General features: G+C 46.2%; 1 protein-coding gene across 2 annotated transcripts; it reads left to right on the top strand.

Moving 5' to 3' along the window:
* Nucleotides 1-10,260: 10,260 nt before the first annotated feature.
* On the top strand, nucleotides 10,261-17,816 carry LOC149354629 (uncharacterized). Of its 2 annotated transcripts, XM_089577530.1 has the most exons (4): nucleotides 10,261-10,407; nucleotides 11,657-11,764; nucleotides 15,067-15,114; nucleotides 17,382-17,816. In XM_089577530.1, the coding sequence occupies exons 2-4, from the start codon at nucleotides 11,705-11,707 to the stop codon at nucleotides 17,604-17,606; spliced, it is 333 nt and encodes a 110-aa protein (XP_089433656.1). In that variant the 5' UTR covers nucleotides 10,261-10,407; nucleotides 11,657-11,704; the 3' UTR covers nucleotides 17,607-17,816. The 2 variants fall into 2 exon arrangements, with proteins under 2 accessions (XP_089433656.1, XP_089433655.1); XM_089577529.1 differs by lacking the exon at nucleotides 10,261-10,407 and having other exon boundaries at nucleotides 11,432-11,764.
* Nucleotides 17,817-18,064: the final 248 nt, after the last annotated feature.

Here is an 18,064-nt window from a genome sequence, read left to right as displayed (position 1 = left end):
AAGGAAATGACAGAGGTGGGCGGGAGGAAGAGTTCTTCCCTAGAGATCTTCTTGAGGAAGTCGATGTTGTTGCGCTACTGGTTGACGTGGCGAATGATTCCACTGCCCGTCGACGACGAGCGAGCAGTTCGCGGCGTTGCCGGAGCTTGGTGACTTCCGGCAAAAGATGTGCGATTAGTTCGTCGACTGCGGCCAAAGAGTCCTGCTGTAGTTCAGGCATACTGCTCTGTTTTGTTGGCGGTTGTCGGCGGTATTCCTTACGCACCTTGTCGTTAGACGGCTGCTGAGCTGAACAATCGCGTCAGGTGTTCTCAGCAAGCTCCGACCACTCGTCGTCATCCCACTGGAGAGCTGCGAATTGATTGGATGCCTGCAATGGAGTTGCATTGTCGTTTATTGGCCAATGTTTAGTCATCCGACAACGAGCCTTTTGTGTGGCCTTTTGTATTCACGGGCAGCTTGGAGATGTTATTTCGTGGTAGATGGATTTACAGAGGCCGCATCAATAAGCCACATTACCTTCCGGTGTACCTTCATCGGCAGCAGCAAAGGGGATGTATATGCGCATATGACAAGTACGGAAGCAGTTGTAGCAATATACCGCACTCGGTTTACATGGCCGAGGTCGTAAATTACAGCCATAGTGGTGCAGGTAGCCTGGTAGTATCAGAGGGCCTTGCAAGGTAAAAATGCAAGAGCACCCCTTTGCCATGTGTCGGGCCTGGATGACATGGTGCCTGGGACAGTACAGCTCACGCTTAAGTGAAGTTTTATCCTCAGTGATGTCGACGTTGGAGACGACGCTGCGCTGCAAATCGAAGCCTTCAAATAAATACATTTGGGTAGGCACTGAGATTTCGGTTGTGACTGAAATACTTCTGAAAAGTGTTATCTTAGAAAATAAAGGGGCTATCATGCGCTGAACGATAAACACAACTCCCTTAATTGTGCTTCCTGACTCGCACACTACGCGCAAAAGCGGCATCCCGCCTGTTTTCGGCCGCTGACCGGCACAGCATTTCATTTCACGGCAGTGTCGAGAGGTGGCGCGTCGATTGTCTGGTTCTGCAAGGAGAACAGGGCGAGGAGAAAGCGTGCACAAAGCAATTTCGGAGAGCGAAGCGCAGACGAGGGAGAGAGGACACAGCTACGCTATGCGCCGCAGGCACGCTCGATGTTGGCGTGGTATTATCAAGGCCTTACGATTCGGTGCTCGATCCTCTCTATCTTACACCGCACACATGGCAAAGGGTATCGCAGAAGCAAATGCGAAAGCTCGAAAAAAAAAACTAGAAATAATTCACCCCATACTCAATACCAATACAGCCAGCAAGCCAAGCACGCGTATCTTGAAGGAAAAACGACCAAACAATGCTAAATAGAAACTTCTAAATTAAACATTGCCGAAGCCGTGCTTAAAGAAAGGCCAGCCGGTAACACGTTCAGTTATAACAAGGTTTTTGGCACGGAAATGATAGTAAGAGGCCTAGCCCGACGTCTTGTTACATTCAAGCTGGAGTTTACAGGTCACTTCAAAACACCGATAATTTCAGCGCCTAGGTAAAAGCTGCTTAGGCTTGTTCAAAGAGGGTTTTTGGTTCCTCATTAATCGCCCAGAGATGTGCCATGGTTTCTTTGATGCTTTTCAGTTTTCTGGTTTTTGGATGACTAACGTCCCAATGAAACTCCGCCTATGAAGGACGCCGTACTTAAGTGCCCCGGAAATTTCGACCACCGGGGGTTACTTAACGTTAACTGACATCGCAGTCGACACGAACCTCTAGAATTTCGCTTCCATCGAAATGAGAATTCCATGGCCGGAATCAAACCCGCGTCTTTCGGGGCAGTCGCCGAGTTCCGTTCACCCACTACAGCTTTGCAACTAGACTTGGTTTTAGCGATACTTACGTCGAACCAAATACCAAGGAACTGTGTACGAAGACAACTATACATGAGGAAGCTCGACCTCACAGTTGCATCTTTCTCTGTGCCTTGACTTGCTCCTCCACATTGCGGAAGTATTGCTAAAAAATGGTTGATGATTTAGCAGGATAAGCCCAAATGCAAACTTTTTGATCTATCCCTTCAGTTTCCATTACGGTTTCGATTCAAAGCTGAGCTTTCAAGCAGCTCAAATAAGCTTCAGGAAAAGATCGCCGAAATCGCACTTAAGCTCCGCCTTAATGGTACAACGCGATTACATTAATGGCTAATGCGCCTATATGCATAATTGGTCATTTTCTACTTTACATTAAAAGGACGGTGGGAGTGCTCATACCATCCGTGCAGCGGTTAACCGATGTGTAACCTGACTGCCACGGCAGGTGCTGCCATGGGTAGCAGCACCTGCACGGGTGGCCGCACACGGGTAGCAGCACAAGCAACCTCACGGTCGTGGAGAGAGGCTTCGGTAAGACAAATATCTGCGAAATTTGAGGTTGGGGTTTAGCGCTGCCACACTATAAACAACCATGCGGCTTGTTTATAGAGTAAAATACACATGCGTCTTGGCATTCAATATGTTTGTCGCGCAAGATCTGCCAGTTTTGTTCGATTGTCCTTTCATTAAACTGATGCAGGTACTAAGACGAAAATCATTCAGCATTGTTAATACCTCTTCGCATCTTGTGTGTTATAATCGAATTTTTGTTCGGCCATGCGGCCACATATTTGAATTTGAAGTGCTAAAATTCATTGCACAACACGATGATCACTCATACATTCAATAACATTGTACGCCACGACTTCAAATGGGTTGTCAAGAGTACTATTAGTAAAAGACTTTTATTCGATTATAATTTATAGGCCGAGCATGTCGACCACCTGGGCGACCAGAAGCCGGTGTTCTTCTTCCCCTTTAGCGCCAAGCCAGTCGAGCCAGGTGGTGATGGATAGAGAGGGTGGGGGGAAGGAACCCGACTGCTGAGCAGCCGGGCAATAGAAGAGGCAATGGGCCAGGTCCGCATAGATACAGGGGCAGTTGGGACAGGAAGGGTCCGACCGATAGCGATAGAGAAAGAGGCGGGACGGGGTGATAACTGCATTCATTTCGATGTGCCGAAGAAGGCGAGACTCCGGCACCGTGAGTGATGGATGAGGGTTAGTTTAAAGGCGTTTGTCGGGGCGGAGATCACGGTAGACCTCTTTTATGGTGCGGCGAAGGGTGAGTCTCCCACCGTCCTCCGAGGGCTTGGGCCAGGGGATCAACGGTGCTCGGAAAAGTGTGTCGAGGGCGAGCTGATGGGCCAGCTCCTGTTGGAGAGAAGGGGTTAGAGTGCGTTTCTTTATGTGGTGTATAGCGGCTTGGGAGTCTGAATAGACTGTGTACTCTTGGAGAGAGGGAAGAGGGGCAAATGACTGGAGGGCATGCGCAATGGCGAGGACCTCGAGGGACAATGTGTCTGGAGGGTGTAGATACGACCCGCTGGTGTGGGTTTTAGGAGCAGGGAGGTGTGGATTGTACAGGGCCTAGCCGCAGGAACCTCAAGGAGCCACGAAGGAGGCATCCGTGTAGGCTACACACTGGATATCAAAGAGAGGGGAATAGTGCTGCGCGGCCGCATGACGACGGCTGGCGTGCAGGACGGGGGACATGTTGGTTGCGAGGGGAAGGATACGAAGATTGGTAGCGGGGGTGAGAATAGGAGAGGTAAACGGGGAGATTGGAATGGGCGAGATACCCGCTTGAGTCAATAACCACTGACTCTGACGGGTAAGGGAAAGCCGGGGAAGCTGCGAGTCACGATGGGAGACTGAGAAGAGAACGAAGAGGATGGAAGAGGCCTGTGGCAAAAAGCTTAGTGGTAGAGGTAGTGACAGGGAGGTTGAGAGCTGCCTTGTAGAGGCCCACAAGGGCAGTCTCGAGAGCGTTAAGTTGAGTCTGAGTGAAGGAAGCGTAGGGTGCAAAGTACAAAACCTTGTTGAGGGCCAGCGCGTGGGCAACTCGGCACGCGTGAGCCTCGTGGAGACCTGAGCGTCGAGTGACCACGCGCCGCAGGAGGTGAGTTACCGAGTGGCAGGCAGGTGGTGACAGCGCGGTGGAGGGCTTGCACATTCTTGGTCGCATGCAAAGGGAAGCCAAGAACTTTGCACTGTGTGACGACACGAATGGGAGAACCAGAAAGGTGGAGAGAGACGAAGTGGTTGTGTGAGCGCTTGTAGGAGGAATGGTTAAGAAGGAGAAGCTGGGATTTCTCAGGAGCAGGAGACAGGCCAGCGGTGGTGAGAAAGGAGTCAGTGAGATCTAGGCCACTTTGCAGGGTGTCCTGTACGTGACCGGGAGAGCCAGATGAACGCCAGAGAGTGATGTCATCGGCGTAAAATATATGATTCAGGTCGGGAATTTCAGCTAGCTGGGAGGCGAGAGGGGTCATAGCGAGATTGAAAAGGATAGGAGAGAGAACAGCACCTTGAGGAGTGCCACGGGTGAGGTGGTGTGGGCCAGACAAGTGGGTGTCTACTCGAAAGCGAGCCACACGTTTATAGAGGAATGAGCGGATATAAGAGTACATGCGGGAGCCACAATCCAAAGAGGCGAGTTGAGAAAGGATGTGATCGCGGCAAACACCGTCAAAGGCCCTGCGAACATTGACGGTCACACTCGTATCTCTGGTCAACGTGCTAAAAAATTGTTTTAATTCAAAGTAATCAGTGATTTGGATCATTTAATACATTCACTACGCGAAGTACATTTGGCCGGAAGTTGATCCAGTCATTACCAGGATAGTTGAAATCAGTAGCCAGGACAACAGGGTATTTGGAAACCTTGGCTACACATCATCGATCTCCTCAGAGTGATGATCAATATAATCTTCGTCAGCATCACGCGGTCTGTAACATCCACCGACCAGGAGTTTTGGAAACGTATATCTTATTGTTAAGTGTGGAATAGACAACTAAGAGAGAAGGAGGAGTTGTGTCCTTAACGGCAATCAGAACGCCTCCTGCCCTGGAACAAGACCGGTCCTTTTCCTATAAACCGAAAATACATATGAAAAAACTAGCTCGGCATCCGAGATACTTGGATTTAGCCATGTTTCTGTTCTCAGAATAATATCTGCATCACACCTGTCAGTGATGGAAATTGTCTCCTTGTTTTGGTGTCAAACTACGTAAGTTAGCAACAATGAATGTTATAGGTCCAATTGTTTCAAATACATTGATTCTGAAATTATCACCGGAAGTGGGCTGCTGTCGCTTGATTGCATGGCATGGTTATGAATCTCGTCGTATCAATAAATTATATCCGTATTTGCTCAGCTTATCATAGAAGAACCAAAATTTGCGTTCTCCTGCATTAGCTTTCGGGAACTACGTCAACTTTTCCGTGGCACTTGCAGCTTCGGTGAAAAGTCTTCGTCCATTCATACTTTAGGTGAAGTTACGTCATTCAGTTTTGATGCGTCTTTTAAGATGGAAAGTTTTCTTTTGTAGTTGGAGGGAGGAAGAGGAGGAATAATAGGAAAGGCAGGGAGGTTAACCGTAAGAATAATCGGTTTGCTACCCTACTCGGGGGGAAGAGGGTGAGGGTATAAAAAAATGAAAGAGAAAGGAGAGTAACAGAAAATTGAAGTCACATGAAAGTTAGCATTCGTGAAGTCCCAGCCTACCATGCAGGCCAGTAATCCGCAAGAAGCGGAACAGTGCCTTTGAGAACTTCACCGCCGACGATCGCCGCGGCCAGTGGCTGAAAATCTTCATTGCCTCAGTGGGCGTGGATCTAGACGCTCCAGCGCACGTCTCAGACACTCCCTTCGACGCTGTAGGCAGGGCAGTCACAGAATGTGGGGTATAGTCTAGTTATACCCGCCGATGGCACATGCAGGCTATCAGCCATACCGATCAAGAAAGAGTAATGGTTGTTGAAAGATGCACCAAGCCACAGGCGACACAATAAAGTTTCATCACGTCGTGGTAGGCCGAATGGAAGCCGGAGCTTCAGATCTGGGTCCAAGGATTTTAAACGTCAATCGGAAAATTGGCAGTAATTCCATGCGACAATCGTGATGTCCCGCGCAAGTGCGCGAAGCCTACCCGTTGCGTCTGATCTCGTAAGGGGGATCGACACAAAATCGCCGTCCTATTGAGCAGTTCGCGCGACCTCATCCGCGCGGTGATTCCCTGCTATGCCGCTGTGCCCCGGCAGCCATTGGTAGATAATGTCATGTCCTGCACTGATGGCAGAGTGGTGTGGTTGTCCAATTTCCGCAACCAGTTCTTCATGGGCTCCACGGCGAAGAGCAGCTTTCAAGTCTTGGAGGGCAGCTTTAGAATCGGTGAAAATAGACCACCGCTGAGGGCGCTGCTGATTGATGTATTCAATGGCGACACGAAGAGCGGTGAGTTCTGCACCCGTCGAAGAAGTCTGGTGAGCTATCCTAACTCTAATTTCTGTAGTCCTTGCCGGTATGACCACAGAGCCCGAAGAACTGTTAGGGTTCACTGAGCCGTCGGTGTAGACGTGCACCCGGTTTGCATGGAGCTCATAGAAATATTCCACAGTGGCTTGTTTTAGCTCAATTGGCGATAAATCGGTCTTCTTCCTGATGCCAGGTATTGAAAGAAGCACACGGGGATTGAGCAGGCTCCAAAGTTGCGAGGATGGTCCAGAGGTGGGTGTAAACTGGGTCGGCAGAATGGCGCGATGTGCATCAATGGTGTCTGTAAACGATGCGCGCGGCCTAGTAATAGTAATACTGGAAAGGTGGTGGGACGGAACCCGGGATATGTGTCGGAAATGCGCCCTCAGTGCGTCAACTGTTAGGTAGGTAGGGAGTGGATGCTCCTGTGTGGTGAGTACAGATGCGGCCGTAGAGGCACATTTCGGCAATTCTATGCAATTCCGGAGCTTGGACGCTTTTCAGACTTCGTATGCTTGTTTTTCGAATGTTTCTAAGTGCACGGAGGCTGTAGCGAAGAAATCCCATGAATAAGGCGTTCTAAAGCTGCATCATCGACCACACTGGCGCTCCCCTATTGAAAAAACTCTGCGTGAGTTTGCACGAGAACAGTGATTTTTGTACGATCACGTTCATTTTGCACACGAATGCGCAGAAATTGTGCGTTACCTGTACGCATTCTGTGCGTCCTGTGTGTACATATGCGCGTACTGTGAGCTGATAGACGTTCACGCACACTCTTTGCGTGTAAAAAATCGTGGACTCTCGTGGAGAACTCTCTGTACGTGGACATCTGCGTGCTGAGAGGGGCTTGCCGAAGCTGTGCGTGCTTATGTGCATACTGAGCAAGCTCAGTGAGGCTGCGTGTGGCCATGTGTGCGTTTGCTTGCTTAGTAGCAACTTGTCGAGACTGTAAAGGCCCATTTAGGGTGAAAGCAAACAAAGTTCGAGCATTCAGTTAATGATTACTTCTCAATAATGAGCAATAAGCTCACGTTTTGCTGTTTTATAATTTTCGTCTTGGCGTAAGTACCCATTAATCATTTTCAACTTCTGCAAACAAATAACCAAAAAATTATCTTTTAGTGCAAAATGGTTCCCTTCGATACTGCAGGGACCTGTACATGACAACATGCACACTGAGCAAGAACTTGTCAACATTGCAAGTTCATTGTAAAATAATGTAAAAAACAAGCTGCTAATGACTCTTACAGCATCCTTCAGTTCTTCCTTTAACCAATTCTGAAAGTTACAGATATCTTATAGATGCATGATGAAAGCCATCCAGAGCACTTATGTTGTTGCCCGTCATGCAGACAGCCATATTTCGAAATCAGAAGCAACACAACCATTTGTTGCTTGCACTCGAAAGGAGTCAATCAATGGAATAAAGGGCAACAGTGTTTGTTAGGTGCAACAAACAAGCTTGGGGATATAATCAGGTTCAATCAAATATGACGTGCAGAAAGCGAATTGTGAGCTGTAACAGGAATGTTACGAGGCAATTTCCAAAACCATTTCCAAAGCAATTTCCAAAGTCATTAGCATAAATTTACATACACGTAAAAAGGCCATGTAAGCCTACACGAAAAGACAGTTTTGAATTCACAGTTGGTGTCAAAAGTTCAGAAATTAGTGCCCTCTCTCAATTTCAGTGACAAATCACAGATCGATTAATTAATTCCCAGTATGGCTCCAGAACAAATCCAATGAATCTCAAATGTGCGAAGTATATATACCACACATGTTGCCTGATTAGCACCAGCATTGCATGATGCATGACGAAGTATCACACTCTTCATTCTTCTTCAATCTGTTTTGAAATTTGCACTACCACAAAGACCATCTGGATGGACTATGATTCCATCATATTGCTGAGAGTCACATTCGGAGACCAAGAGCAACACAACAGTGTGCTGCACATGAGTGGATATAATGCACTGGGACAACTGTGCACAGTAAGGAACGCTTGTAAGGCGTCAGGTATTTGCTTGGGGAATGTAATCAAGTTCAGTCATGTTTCATGTGTAGAAAGGAAGATAAAAGTTGTAGCAGAACTATGAAATCCAACATACAATACTGAACTTCCCCAGGTGATCTACACACACATAAAAAGCACAAAAGGATAAGCTCAGCGGTACTGTTAAGTTTGATGCCCTTTGAGGTTTGACTTGCGCGTCTGTATGCAACCATCAGATACCATCTTGAAGTTACCAGAATGCCCAAAACAACTTTGTTGAACTGTTCTACTCTAAACTGAAATACTTTTCCTTAAAACATTTTTTTTTGCGACATGCTGTGTAGCTAATTATAAAATAAAGAAAAGAAGCTGATAAAATTTTCTCATCTCAAACATACTGATAAGTACACAAATCTGACTGCTTTCAAGAGAGGTGACGCACCCGGTATTCAGTGTCCAGAAGCATACATAATGCTGCAGAATCCTATAGCAAGAAAATTTCTTTTGGTTGACAGATGGCTATGTCTGGTTACAAAGTCAATACCATGTAAGGCGCATATCCTAACCTGCAATTACATGAAGCTGCACGTGCTTCATAGGCTGTAACTCCGCCAATAACTGCTACATATTTCCCACCTCTAGCACGAGTGCGGAATCAATATACAGCATGGAAACAGCAGTTTTGTTGCTTTAGCTTCTTTACTATGCTGTTTAGGCAAGAGACGAGTTGAAATATTTGCGTGGGCAGTTCTCGATTGAAGTAACGTAAAAAACATCCGCACTCCTTTCTGCTGAAGCGACTGGTGGACCACTTTTGCATGTCGCATCTCGTATGACTTGCTAAGGGTCCAGACTGACACACGCACTTCGTCAAACCTTCACACAAAACACTCTTCGCTTTTGCTATAAGCTCCGGCCACAGGCAGTAAGTGTCCCGTCACCGTTCACATCGCAAAAGAAGGCAGCGCTCGCAGGCGGGCAGTTTGAGCTGACAGCGACAGGCGTTGCAGGCACACCGCCGACTAAGTTTCCAAGGAAGCCGCACTGTAGAAGGGCGCCGTCTTGTAATCGAAACACACCACAGAAACAATGGCCACTGTCGCTGCTTATGAGCCAGGCATTTTTGCAACGAAGTTAGCAGTGCAATAGGCCGAAAGGTTCGACTCATCAAACGACGGCACCGCACTGCTGACCTCATTATCGTTGTCGACCAGACATCCATAACACATATGCCCCGACGGATCGCTTAACTACCACTCTTGGATGAGAGCGCGCCCACCGGCAGCACACACCGGTAATCCTTCTTCTTTTGCGATTCCAGCACAGTAACAGCGGCGCGCAAGACCGCCCAGCAGCAGCACAAGAAAACAAGCGAAGATCACGGCGGTGATCTCAGAAACCATGCAGCATGTCGGATAGGCTTTGGATTTGACGCGCTAGACCATGCCCACTCACGCACGCACGCACGAATGTACCGACACGCATATTAATGCGTCCATGCGTCACAAATTTCTCAAGCTTTTAATGCTAATATGTGCACAAGAACTTAATTATTTTTGTAACGAAAGTTTCATTTGGTTTTAGTCCTTTGCTATCGCACTGCCCAAAAGCATAGAGCCCGAAAGAGACGACCTGGAGGAATGCCTGGAGGCGATGCCTTTCTAAACGGGCCGAATGAAGCCGGAACTGGCCGAAGCGCTAGCCAACGAACGCAGCGTCTGGGGAGGGACAGCATGGCGGTCAGCGTTACTACGTTTGTCGTGGTCCTTTGTGGTGCCGAGGGCATGAACCGTCGCTGGCATGAGCATTTGTCACTCTTCCGATATGTGATGTGCCGACAGCAGTGAAATTCGCTGGTGCGATGTACGAAAACGTGGTAAGGTGCTGAGTAAACCTGTGTTTATAGCGTGCGGCAGCGGGCTCGACGGATAGCGCGTCGTCCTTTGCGCGCCTTCACTGGAAACGCTATGCTGACGGTGGGGCTCATTTCCTCCATGGCGGAGCAGCTGGTGGGAGACCACTACCCGGGTGACATCTCGCATCTTGGGGGTAAGTTAATTTTCTTCGAACCTGTTCATTATTTCAAAGCCTTTGCGCACAACTGGCCACGTCAACACAGCTAGTACAGAGACGCGAAGACGCAGTGCCTATCGCGGCAGCACGCAGCGCTGAAAGGTTGTTTGCTGGCGGCACACGGGCATGAATGCGCGTGTAGTGTCAGTGGTCACACGGTCATGGTCAGTATGCCATGCAAATATGCACAGCTGATCCGATCGCGGGGTGCACGATGTCGGCGCCGTACTGCCATTCATCTCTCGCCGAGAATGGAATATGTGCCCACCAATAGATCTTCGGCCCGGGCTTTACATTCTCGCCGCATGTTACGCTGTAATTGAAGTAACAGCGCTCGAGCAGTTTAACTACGTAGACTGCGATTCAGCTGTATGCGTTAGGATTGAGCTTCCTCCTCTTTCACTTGTATTTCACTTGTACTTTTATAAATTGTGTATTTAAGGTACGAAGCTGCATATGATCCAGCTGCGTTAGTACTTATAGCCGAGCCAGTGTAGTCGAGCCTTGAATAGCAGAACGGTGAGATAAAAACAAATTGCTCTGAAGTTTTCCGCCTCTATTTTGGCATTCGCTTTTTCATACTTTGGCTCGGAGCTGAAATGGTACAAACAACTGCAAAATGCACACAGGTGCCCTAGCTCCATTTGCCCTAAATCCCGAAGTTGCAGTGAAATTTAAGGGTAATTGAGCCTTTAATATGTACGAAGAATAAACTTGATTGTTTCATGATTATAACCAATGGCGCAAATAAATCTGACTTTGACTTAAATATGCTGAGGTACCTCTCCAATACCTTATTTGATGTTAAAGGAAAAAGTGTGGTTTTTCTGCAATTGGCACTATTAATTCATCATACTTGTGAGAATGTGAAATCAGTGCTAATCATGCCAGATTTCAAATTGAGGGACGCATGCAGAATTTGAAGCAAACCAGCCTTCTACTGAAAATATCGTTCTGCTGTGGTCTGTTCTTTTGAATGGTGGCATGTATTGTAGAAACGATGCAGGATATCGATATGCAAGTGATGTCTCGTCTGAGGCTAGCTTGTGAATGACTGCCGTGGTTATGAATTTCTTGTTGCCTGGCCCACTTCGAAATGTGGTTAAACAGTTGTGTTCCATTCTGCGACCGGCTCCTTTTTGTGCCTTGCACTTTGCCTTACATGCTTGATTCTAGTCCATTTTTTGCACTGTGCTGCTGTTAAATGTGTCTTTTTACCTTGCAGCAATCTCCACATAGCTTTACCAGCAATGCCTCTTCCAAGCTCTCCAGTATGGCTGTGCCAGCCTTTCACTTGGTGCTAGGATGCCCAGCAAGCAAGCAGGCTTTTGAGGTAAGCACTGAAGACATCTTCCGACACAAGTAGCTTTTATTTTCCTAGTCCACTGCTACTTGTGTGACCCCTCGTTATGTTGATTTTCGCAAGTTAGGTTGCCTATTAAGGGCTCTCTTTTGTTTTTCACCTGCTGCTGTGGCCTACTGCATTGGTGTTCGGCTACTGAGCCCAAAGACGCGGGATTGAATTGTGGTGGCTTCGTTTCGACAAGGCGAAATGCATATTTGCTCGTGTGTTATGCAATGTCAGTGCATGTTAAAGAATCTTTGGTGGTCGAAATTTATGCACAGCCCTCCTCTATGAATGGAGCTATTGTTCAACTTTGAGGCATTAAAGGGACACTGATGGCAAGCTGAAGTTGACCTGTGATGATGAAGTTCCGCATCCTAACCACAAAGACGACACTTTTTGTGAAAGTGGAGCTTTATAAGCCAGAGAAAGCAAAACATACAATTTTCATCAGCACCGGCTGATTTCGGAAGTAAATTGCGATGCGCTGACTCCGTCTTTTTTTGGCACAGATTCCAGAGGCTAGGCTGAACTGCCATTCACCTCAGAACGGTTATCATGGAGTCCTTTGTGTAGACTTCATGAGTTCAAATCGAGTGGCGGGAAAATTTTTAAATGTAATTTTTGCGCCAATCATTGTGTTGATGGCCTTTGCGCTGCTGTTAAAACCGGGATAGCAGTATGGTATCCCATAAAACTAGGTTCAGGACTTGCAGGAAGTGGTTTATCACATTCCGCTAGCTTGTGCAAGAAACTACTTCAGGGATATGTGCAGGTGTCTTTAATGTGTTCCTGAGTGAGCACTAATTTGTTAGGGGGAAGGCAGCTTCTAATCTGGCACTACAGTGCCAATGTCGTGAGTGTAAATCATAAGATGACCCATCAGAGTGTACGCCTGATTTCTGTGACACTTCAGTGGTGTATAGAAGTGGTAAACAAATCTGTAAGGTATTTGATGCATATCTCCAAGGCAACGGCTGTATGAGTAGCGAAGCCATTAGTCAATCTTCAACGGAAAGAATTTTCTCTTTTAGATGACGTGCTTGGATATCAGTGACAGTTATTTGTTGTCGTGCCTTTCGCTGGTGTGGGTCATGTGTGGCGCATCTTCATGCGAGCCTTCTGTTCCTTTACAAAAAATTCAATTGATAGTCCAACCTGTTTTCTTCTCTTTTCCTGTGTTGCATCTTTTGGCTGGTTTTAAATCTGTAGCTGAGCTCAGACCGTGATAATTACTGCCGGTAAACAGAGCTACTGAATGTGAGCTTGGCATACATGCGTACTGTATGTGTGAAAGTGCAGTTTACAATATTCAGAAATGCTTGATAGCCTTACAAGAATCTAAAATTTTGTTGGAATTCCTATTTGTTCTCTGTTCAAGTGTCGAGAGTTTTTCCGCTTCATCGTGTGATTAGAGCCACTTTGGTACTTAAGCTGAAATCTTTTCTTTAGCCTGCATGTTTCTCACTTTTGGGACAGAAACTTGGAGGCTAATGAAGAGAGTTCAGCTTAAAAGAGTATAGACACCTAATCTTGGTGGCATGTTTTCTTCTCTATAATGGTGCGGAAGACACTACTATGCATGAATCACCATCTGGTATTCGCGTGAGACCGCTAAATAATTTATAATCAACTTTTGCTGCCATCCTGTTTCGGTGAACAATTTGACTATGGCTATGACATCAAAGAGAGGTTATAGGTCACGTGAGGCGTGGGAAAACTGCACTTATAATCGCTGCTTCATCATTTTAATTCGCTACAGCGCTGACACCAGCATTCCTTAAGAGCCAGAAGTACCAATTGTATTGCAGTTTTTCATGCCTCACGTGACCAATAACCTCGCTTTGACGTCACAGCCATCATTCAGCTGTTGAAACCGAAACAAATACAGCAGGAGAAAGAAATTTGATTATAAATTATTTAGCGGTCATAGGAGGATGCCATGTGGTAATCCGTGTATAATACTTTATGCCTTATTACAAAGAAAAAAACACTTGCCAAACGATAAGGGCAGCAAAGTGAGCTATGGAAAGAAAAATGATAAGTCTAACATTAAGAGAACAAAAGGGGGCGGAGTGGGTGAGGGAACAAACGCGGGTTAATGACATGCTACTTGAAATTAAGAGGAAGAAAAGGGCCTGGGCGGGGCTTGTAATGGGAAGACAACATAACCGCTGGTCCTTAAGGGTAATGGAGTGGATTCCAAGAGAAGTCAAGCGTAGCAGGGGGCGGCAGAAAGTTAGATGGGCGGATGAGATTAAGAAGTTTGCGGGGATATGGTGGCCACACCTAGCAAAGGACAGGGTTAATGTGGAGACATGGGTGAGTCCTTTGCCCTGCAGTGGGCCTAGTCAGGCTGATGATGATGGTATGTGTCGCACCTGCTGCTTCGTGCTATCAGCTGGCCCATGCTTGGCCGACCAGACTAGCCAAATTTGTGATGTGGGTTTTCTATTGCACCTGCATTTGTGTACACAGAGGACTTGAATGGTAGCAGGCGATGCTGTGCATGTGTTCACGCCACAGCACACATGACCCCCACTGAAAGCTTCTCTGCCTTTAGTAAGACAGCTGCATCAGTCTGGGACATAAGGTATCCCAGTGCTAGAGTATGAGTAAATTGCTCTGGAATTTTAATCTGGTATCAGGTAGCATAGTGCAAAAGAAGGCTAGCGCGGCTGCCTAATATTCTCTTGGGCAGCTGTGTTGGATTTTCAGTGCCTGTTAGTGTAATCCGTGAAAGTTCACTGTAACCCATTCGTTTCGATGTAAATTAGGAAGTCCTTAGAGCCCTGTACTTTTTAATGATAATAACAAGGTAATGCAGTAATTCAATTGTACCTGTTCTCTTTCAACACAGTAAAGTGCTGCTGGGTCGAGATCACAGTTTTACTTTGTAGGTGTGCTCAGGCTGTCATCATCATCATCAGCAGCAGCAGCAGCAGCAGCCTGACTACACCCACTGCAGGGCAAAGCCTCTCCCATGTCTCTCCAATTAACCCTGTCCTTTGCCACTTGCGGCCACTGTATCCCCACAAACTTCTTAATCTCATCCACCCACCATTTTTTCCTGTGTGTGTGTCTGAAATTCTATCATACAAATGGATTGATGCACGTAGTGTCAGGTGCGTAATGTGATACCACCAGCTCACCCCAAGCTGTGCTCAGATTTGCCTCATTGCTGCAGGAGCAATAAGGCAGGCTTGAGGCTGAGTGGTGCAAAAACATGATTTTTCAAGAATGTCTCTGTGGAAATTGCAATTAATCATGTGAATTTGCTTTCATTTTAGGAGCTGCTCACAAGCTGTGCGCCTTTCCATGCTGATCATGCTGGCCAGGTACGCTTATGGTTACATTACTAGGTTGTTTTCATAATGGCAGTTGTGGATTTCTGTGTGGTTTTAAAACATAAATTGTATAAGTATTTGGCCTGCCACAAAAGTATAGTGGTGCATTCAAGGCCAGTATTACAAAGGGATGTTTTGATTGCTGCAAGAACTTGAAGGCCCCTGTGTGGTCACTGTGGAAGGCCCCCTCCCTACTTAGGAATTGCTATTTGGGTTACTCAGTCATTTGGCAGAGGAATAGTGTATAGAGATAAGGGATGGAAGAATGCTTCCAACTAAAGAAAAAAATCCAGCAAGCAGTCATAGAAGCAGAAGTACAAAAATGGCAAGGCTTTCTCTAATTTACATCGAATCTTTTTCACTTAGACTTCTTATTGCATACAACGGCTGATGCTTGGCTTACACACATATTTTCTTTAGGTATGCAGTAGGTCTCACATTCTTGTATGATATGGTCACGGTGCCAAAAAATGATGGTGGTGTTAGAAAACTCGGAATATAGAGGAATTTTATTGCTGACCTTATGGAGAACTATGGTAGCTGTGCAGTCGTTATAAATATCTTCCAATATTTTCACATAACACTCTTCTACACCCTGATTCCACAATGCCTGCATGGCAGCTGTGGTTCCACCGAGTCAATTGCTGTCTGGTAGTCAATGAAGGCTATATATTGGGGTTGGTTATATTCTGCCCATTTCTCTATCACTGATTGATTGCATGAATGTGGTCTCTTGTTGAGTATCTTTTACGAAAGCCTGCCTGATCATTTGGTTGATTGAATTCGAAGGTTGTCCTGACTCTATTAGTGATTACCTTAGTAAATACCTTGTAGGCAATCGATAGTAAGCTGATCGGTCTGTAAATCTTCAAGTCCTTGACATCTTCTTTCTTATGAATTAAAATAATGTTCGCATTCTTCCAAGCTCCTGATACGCTCGTGGTCACGAGGCAAGCGTGTACAGGGTGGCTAGTTTCTCTAGCACAATCTCTCCTCCGTCCTTCAACAAATCTGCTGTTACCTGATCCTCACCAGCTGCTTTGCCCCTTTGCATTGCTCCTGAGGCTTTCTTTACTTCCTCCCTCGTTACTGGCGGGATGTCCCATTGCTATGCTCTACTGCCTCTCTCCGTAACGTTCTGATTACATTCACTACTGTAGAGATTTGTGCAGAACTCTTCGGCTACTTTAACTATCTTATCCATATTGCTTATGACATTGCCCTCTTTGTCTTTTAGCGCATACATCTGGTTTTTATCTGTGATTAGTTTTCTCTTCACTGATTTTAGGCTACCTCCATGCTTTAGAGCATGCTAGGTTTTCTCCATGTTAAACTTTCTTATGTTGGCTACCTTGCACTTATAAATAACTTCGATAGCTCTCCTAGTTCTATTCTATCTCTGAAGTTAGACGTCCTCATGCTTTGGCGTTTCTTCATCAGATCTTTCGTCTCCTGAGATAGCTTGCAGGTATCCTCTCGAATGATCTGACCACCTACTTCTGCAGCACGCTCCAATGAATTTAAATATGTATTTAAAGATAACAGTTGAGGTGGGAGATTGAGCTTCGAGATTTGCACTTCAACTCGGGAGTTATGCCACTGCTACACAGAATACTTGATCGCCGTAGAGATATTTCATCATCTGGCACCAAGCTGCTGTGGCGCCACTGTCACAGTTGATAATTTTGCTGGGAAGCTGTTGTAGCGCTCACACAGTTTTGAAAAGGTGGTATTCATTGTTTTTGTGCTATTGGCAACAGTAATAATATGCTTGCTGCAGTGTTTTGTGGCTAGCCTTCTTTTTTTTAGTGAAATAAGTTGTACATTTCATGTTGAGTATTCTTTGAGCGATTAAATTGCTTTGATTTTATTCCTTCGTGTATAGTTGCGAGTGCTCCATGTCTGAGTGCAAATTTCTACCACTGAAAAGCCTTCAAAATCTTAAAAGATGTCCACACTGTTCTAGGGACTCAGTGGCTATTGGAAATGCCCATTTAGCTGTATTCAAGTGCCACTGAGTTAATAGCCATTTGAGAGCCTTCAAAATGCCTGTGTGACACGGTTATTAGATTTTGTGCAGGTTTGATGCTGAGCAGTCTGCGTGCTTGAGTCGGGTTTTCCAGTGTCTGTATTTCAAACCTGAAACTTTTCGAAATCATCATTAGTTGATTAATGGAAGAAGTACTTGTGCCCTTTTCTCGAATTTCCAGAAAACAGATTAACTGAACTTTTTTGCATATACTCCTACCTTTTTGCAGGTGCTGCATAGTGAGAACCTGTATCAAGACGCCAACCTGCTGGACTTGGAGAAACTGAAGAAATTGTTTAGCCACTGTGTGGCACCCATCATGAGGGATGTGGCATTAATAAAGCCAGTTAAGGTGACCTTATCTATGTCCTTTTGCAAGCATGCTACACACATGAGAACCATCCCACGAAGCACCGTTTCTGCAAAGCTTGTTATCTCACAACATGCATGCTGAATGAGGCAGTGACAGACAGATGAGGAGGCCTTAATGCAGTACATTAGCGTACCGTGTTGAGCAGTGATGTAGGAGCCTTGCAGCCATGCAAGGTATTATCGGCATCATGATGGTAACTCCATTAGACACTGTCTAGTGCTCTGTGAGCCAGACTCGGCTCTTGAACATTCTGGGACTCACCCTTGGCTCTCGGACATTCTGGAAGCCTCACCCGGCTTGCGCATATTACGCGAGGATGTCTCCTGTTGTACGAGCCTTACGCGGCTTGCGCACTTATGTGAGAGATGTCTCGCGTTTGCGAGCTTGCTCAGCTTGCGCAAATAATGTGAAATATGTCTCGCGTTCTGCGACCTCGTTCAATCGTCGCATTTTGCGTGGCAATAAACACGCAAAGATAGGCACGCAGAATTCACGCTCAATATTTTCAATAGGGTCCCCATGACTTTCCGTCAAGAAAG

The sequence above is a fragment of the Amblyomma mixtum genome, chromosome 3 (genome assembly GCF_055824585.1).
Source record: "Amblyomma mixtum isolate Tamu chromosome 3, ASM5582458v1, whole genome shotgun sequence".
NCBI classification, from domain to species: domain Eukaryota; kingdom Metazoa; phylum Arthropoda; class Arachnida; order Ixodida; family Ixodidae; genus Amblyomma; species Amblyomma mixtum.
Note: the sequence above shows the minus strand (reverse complement) of the source record. Positions and strands in the feature narration are given on the sequence as shown.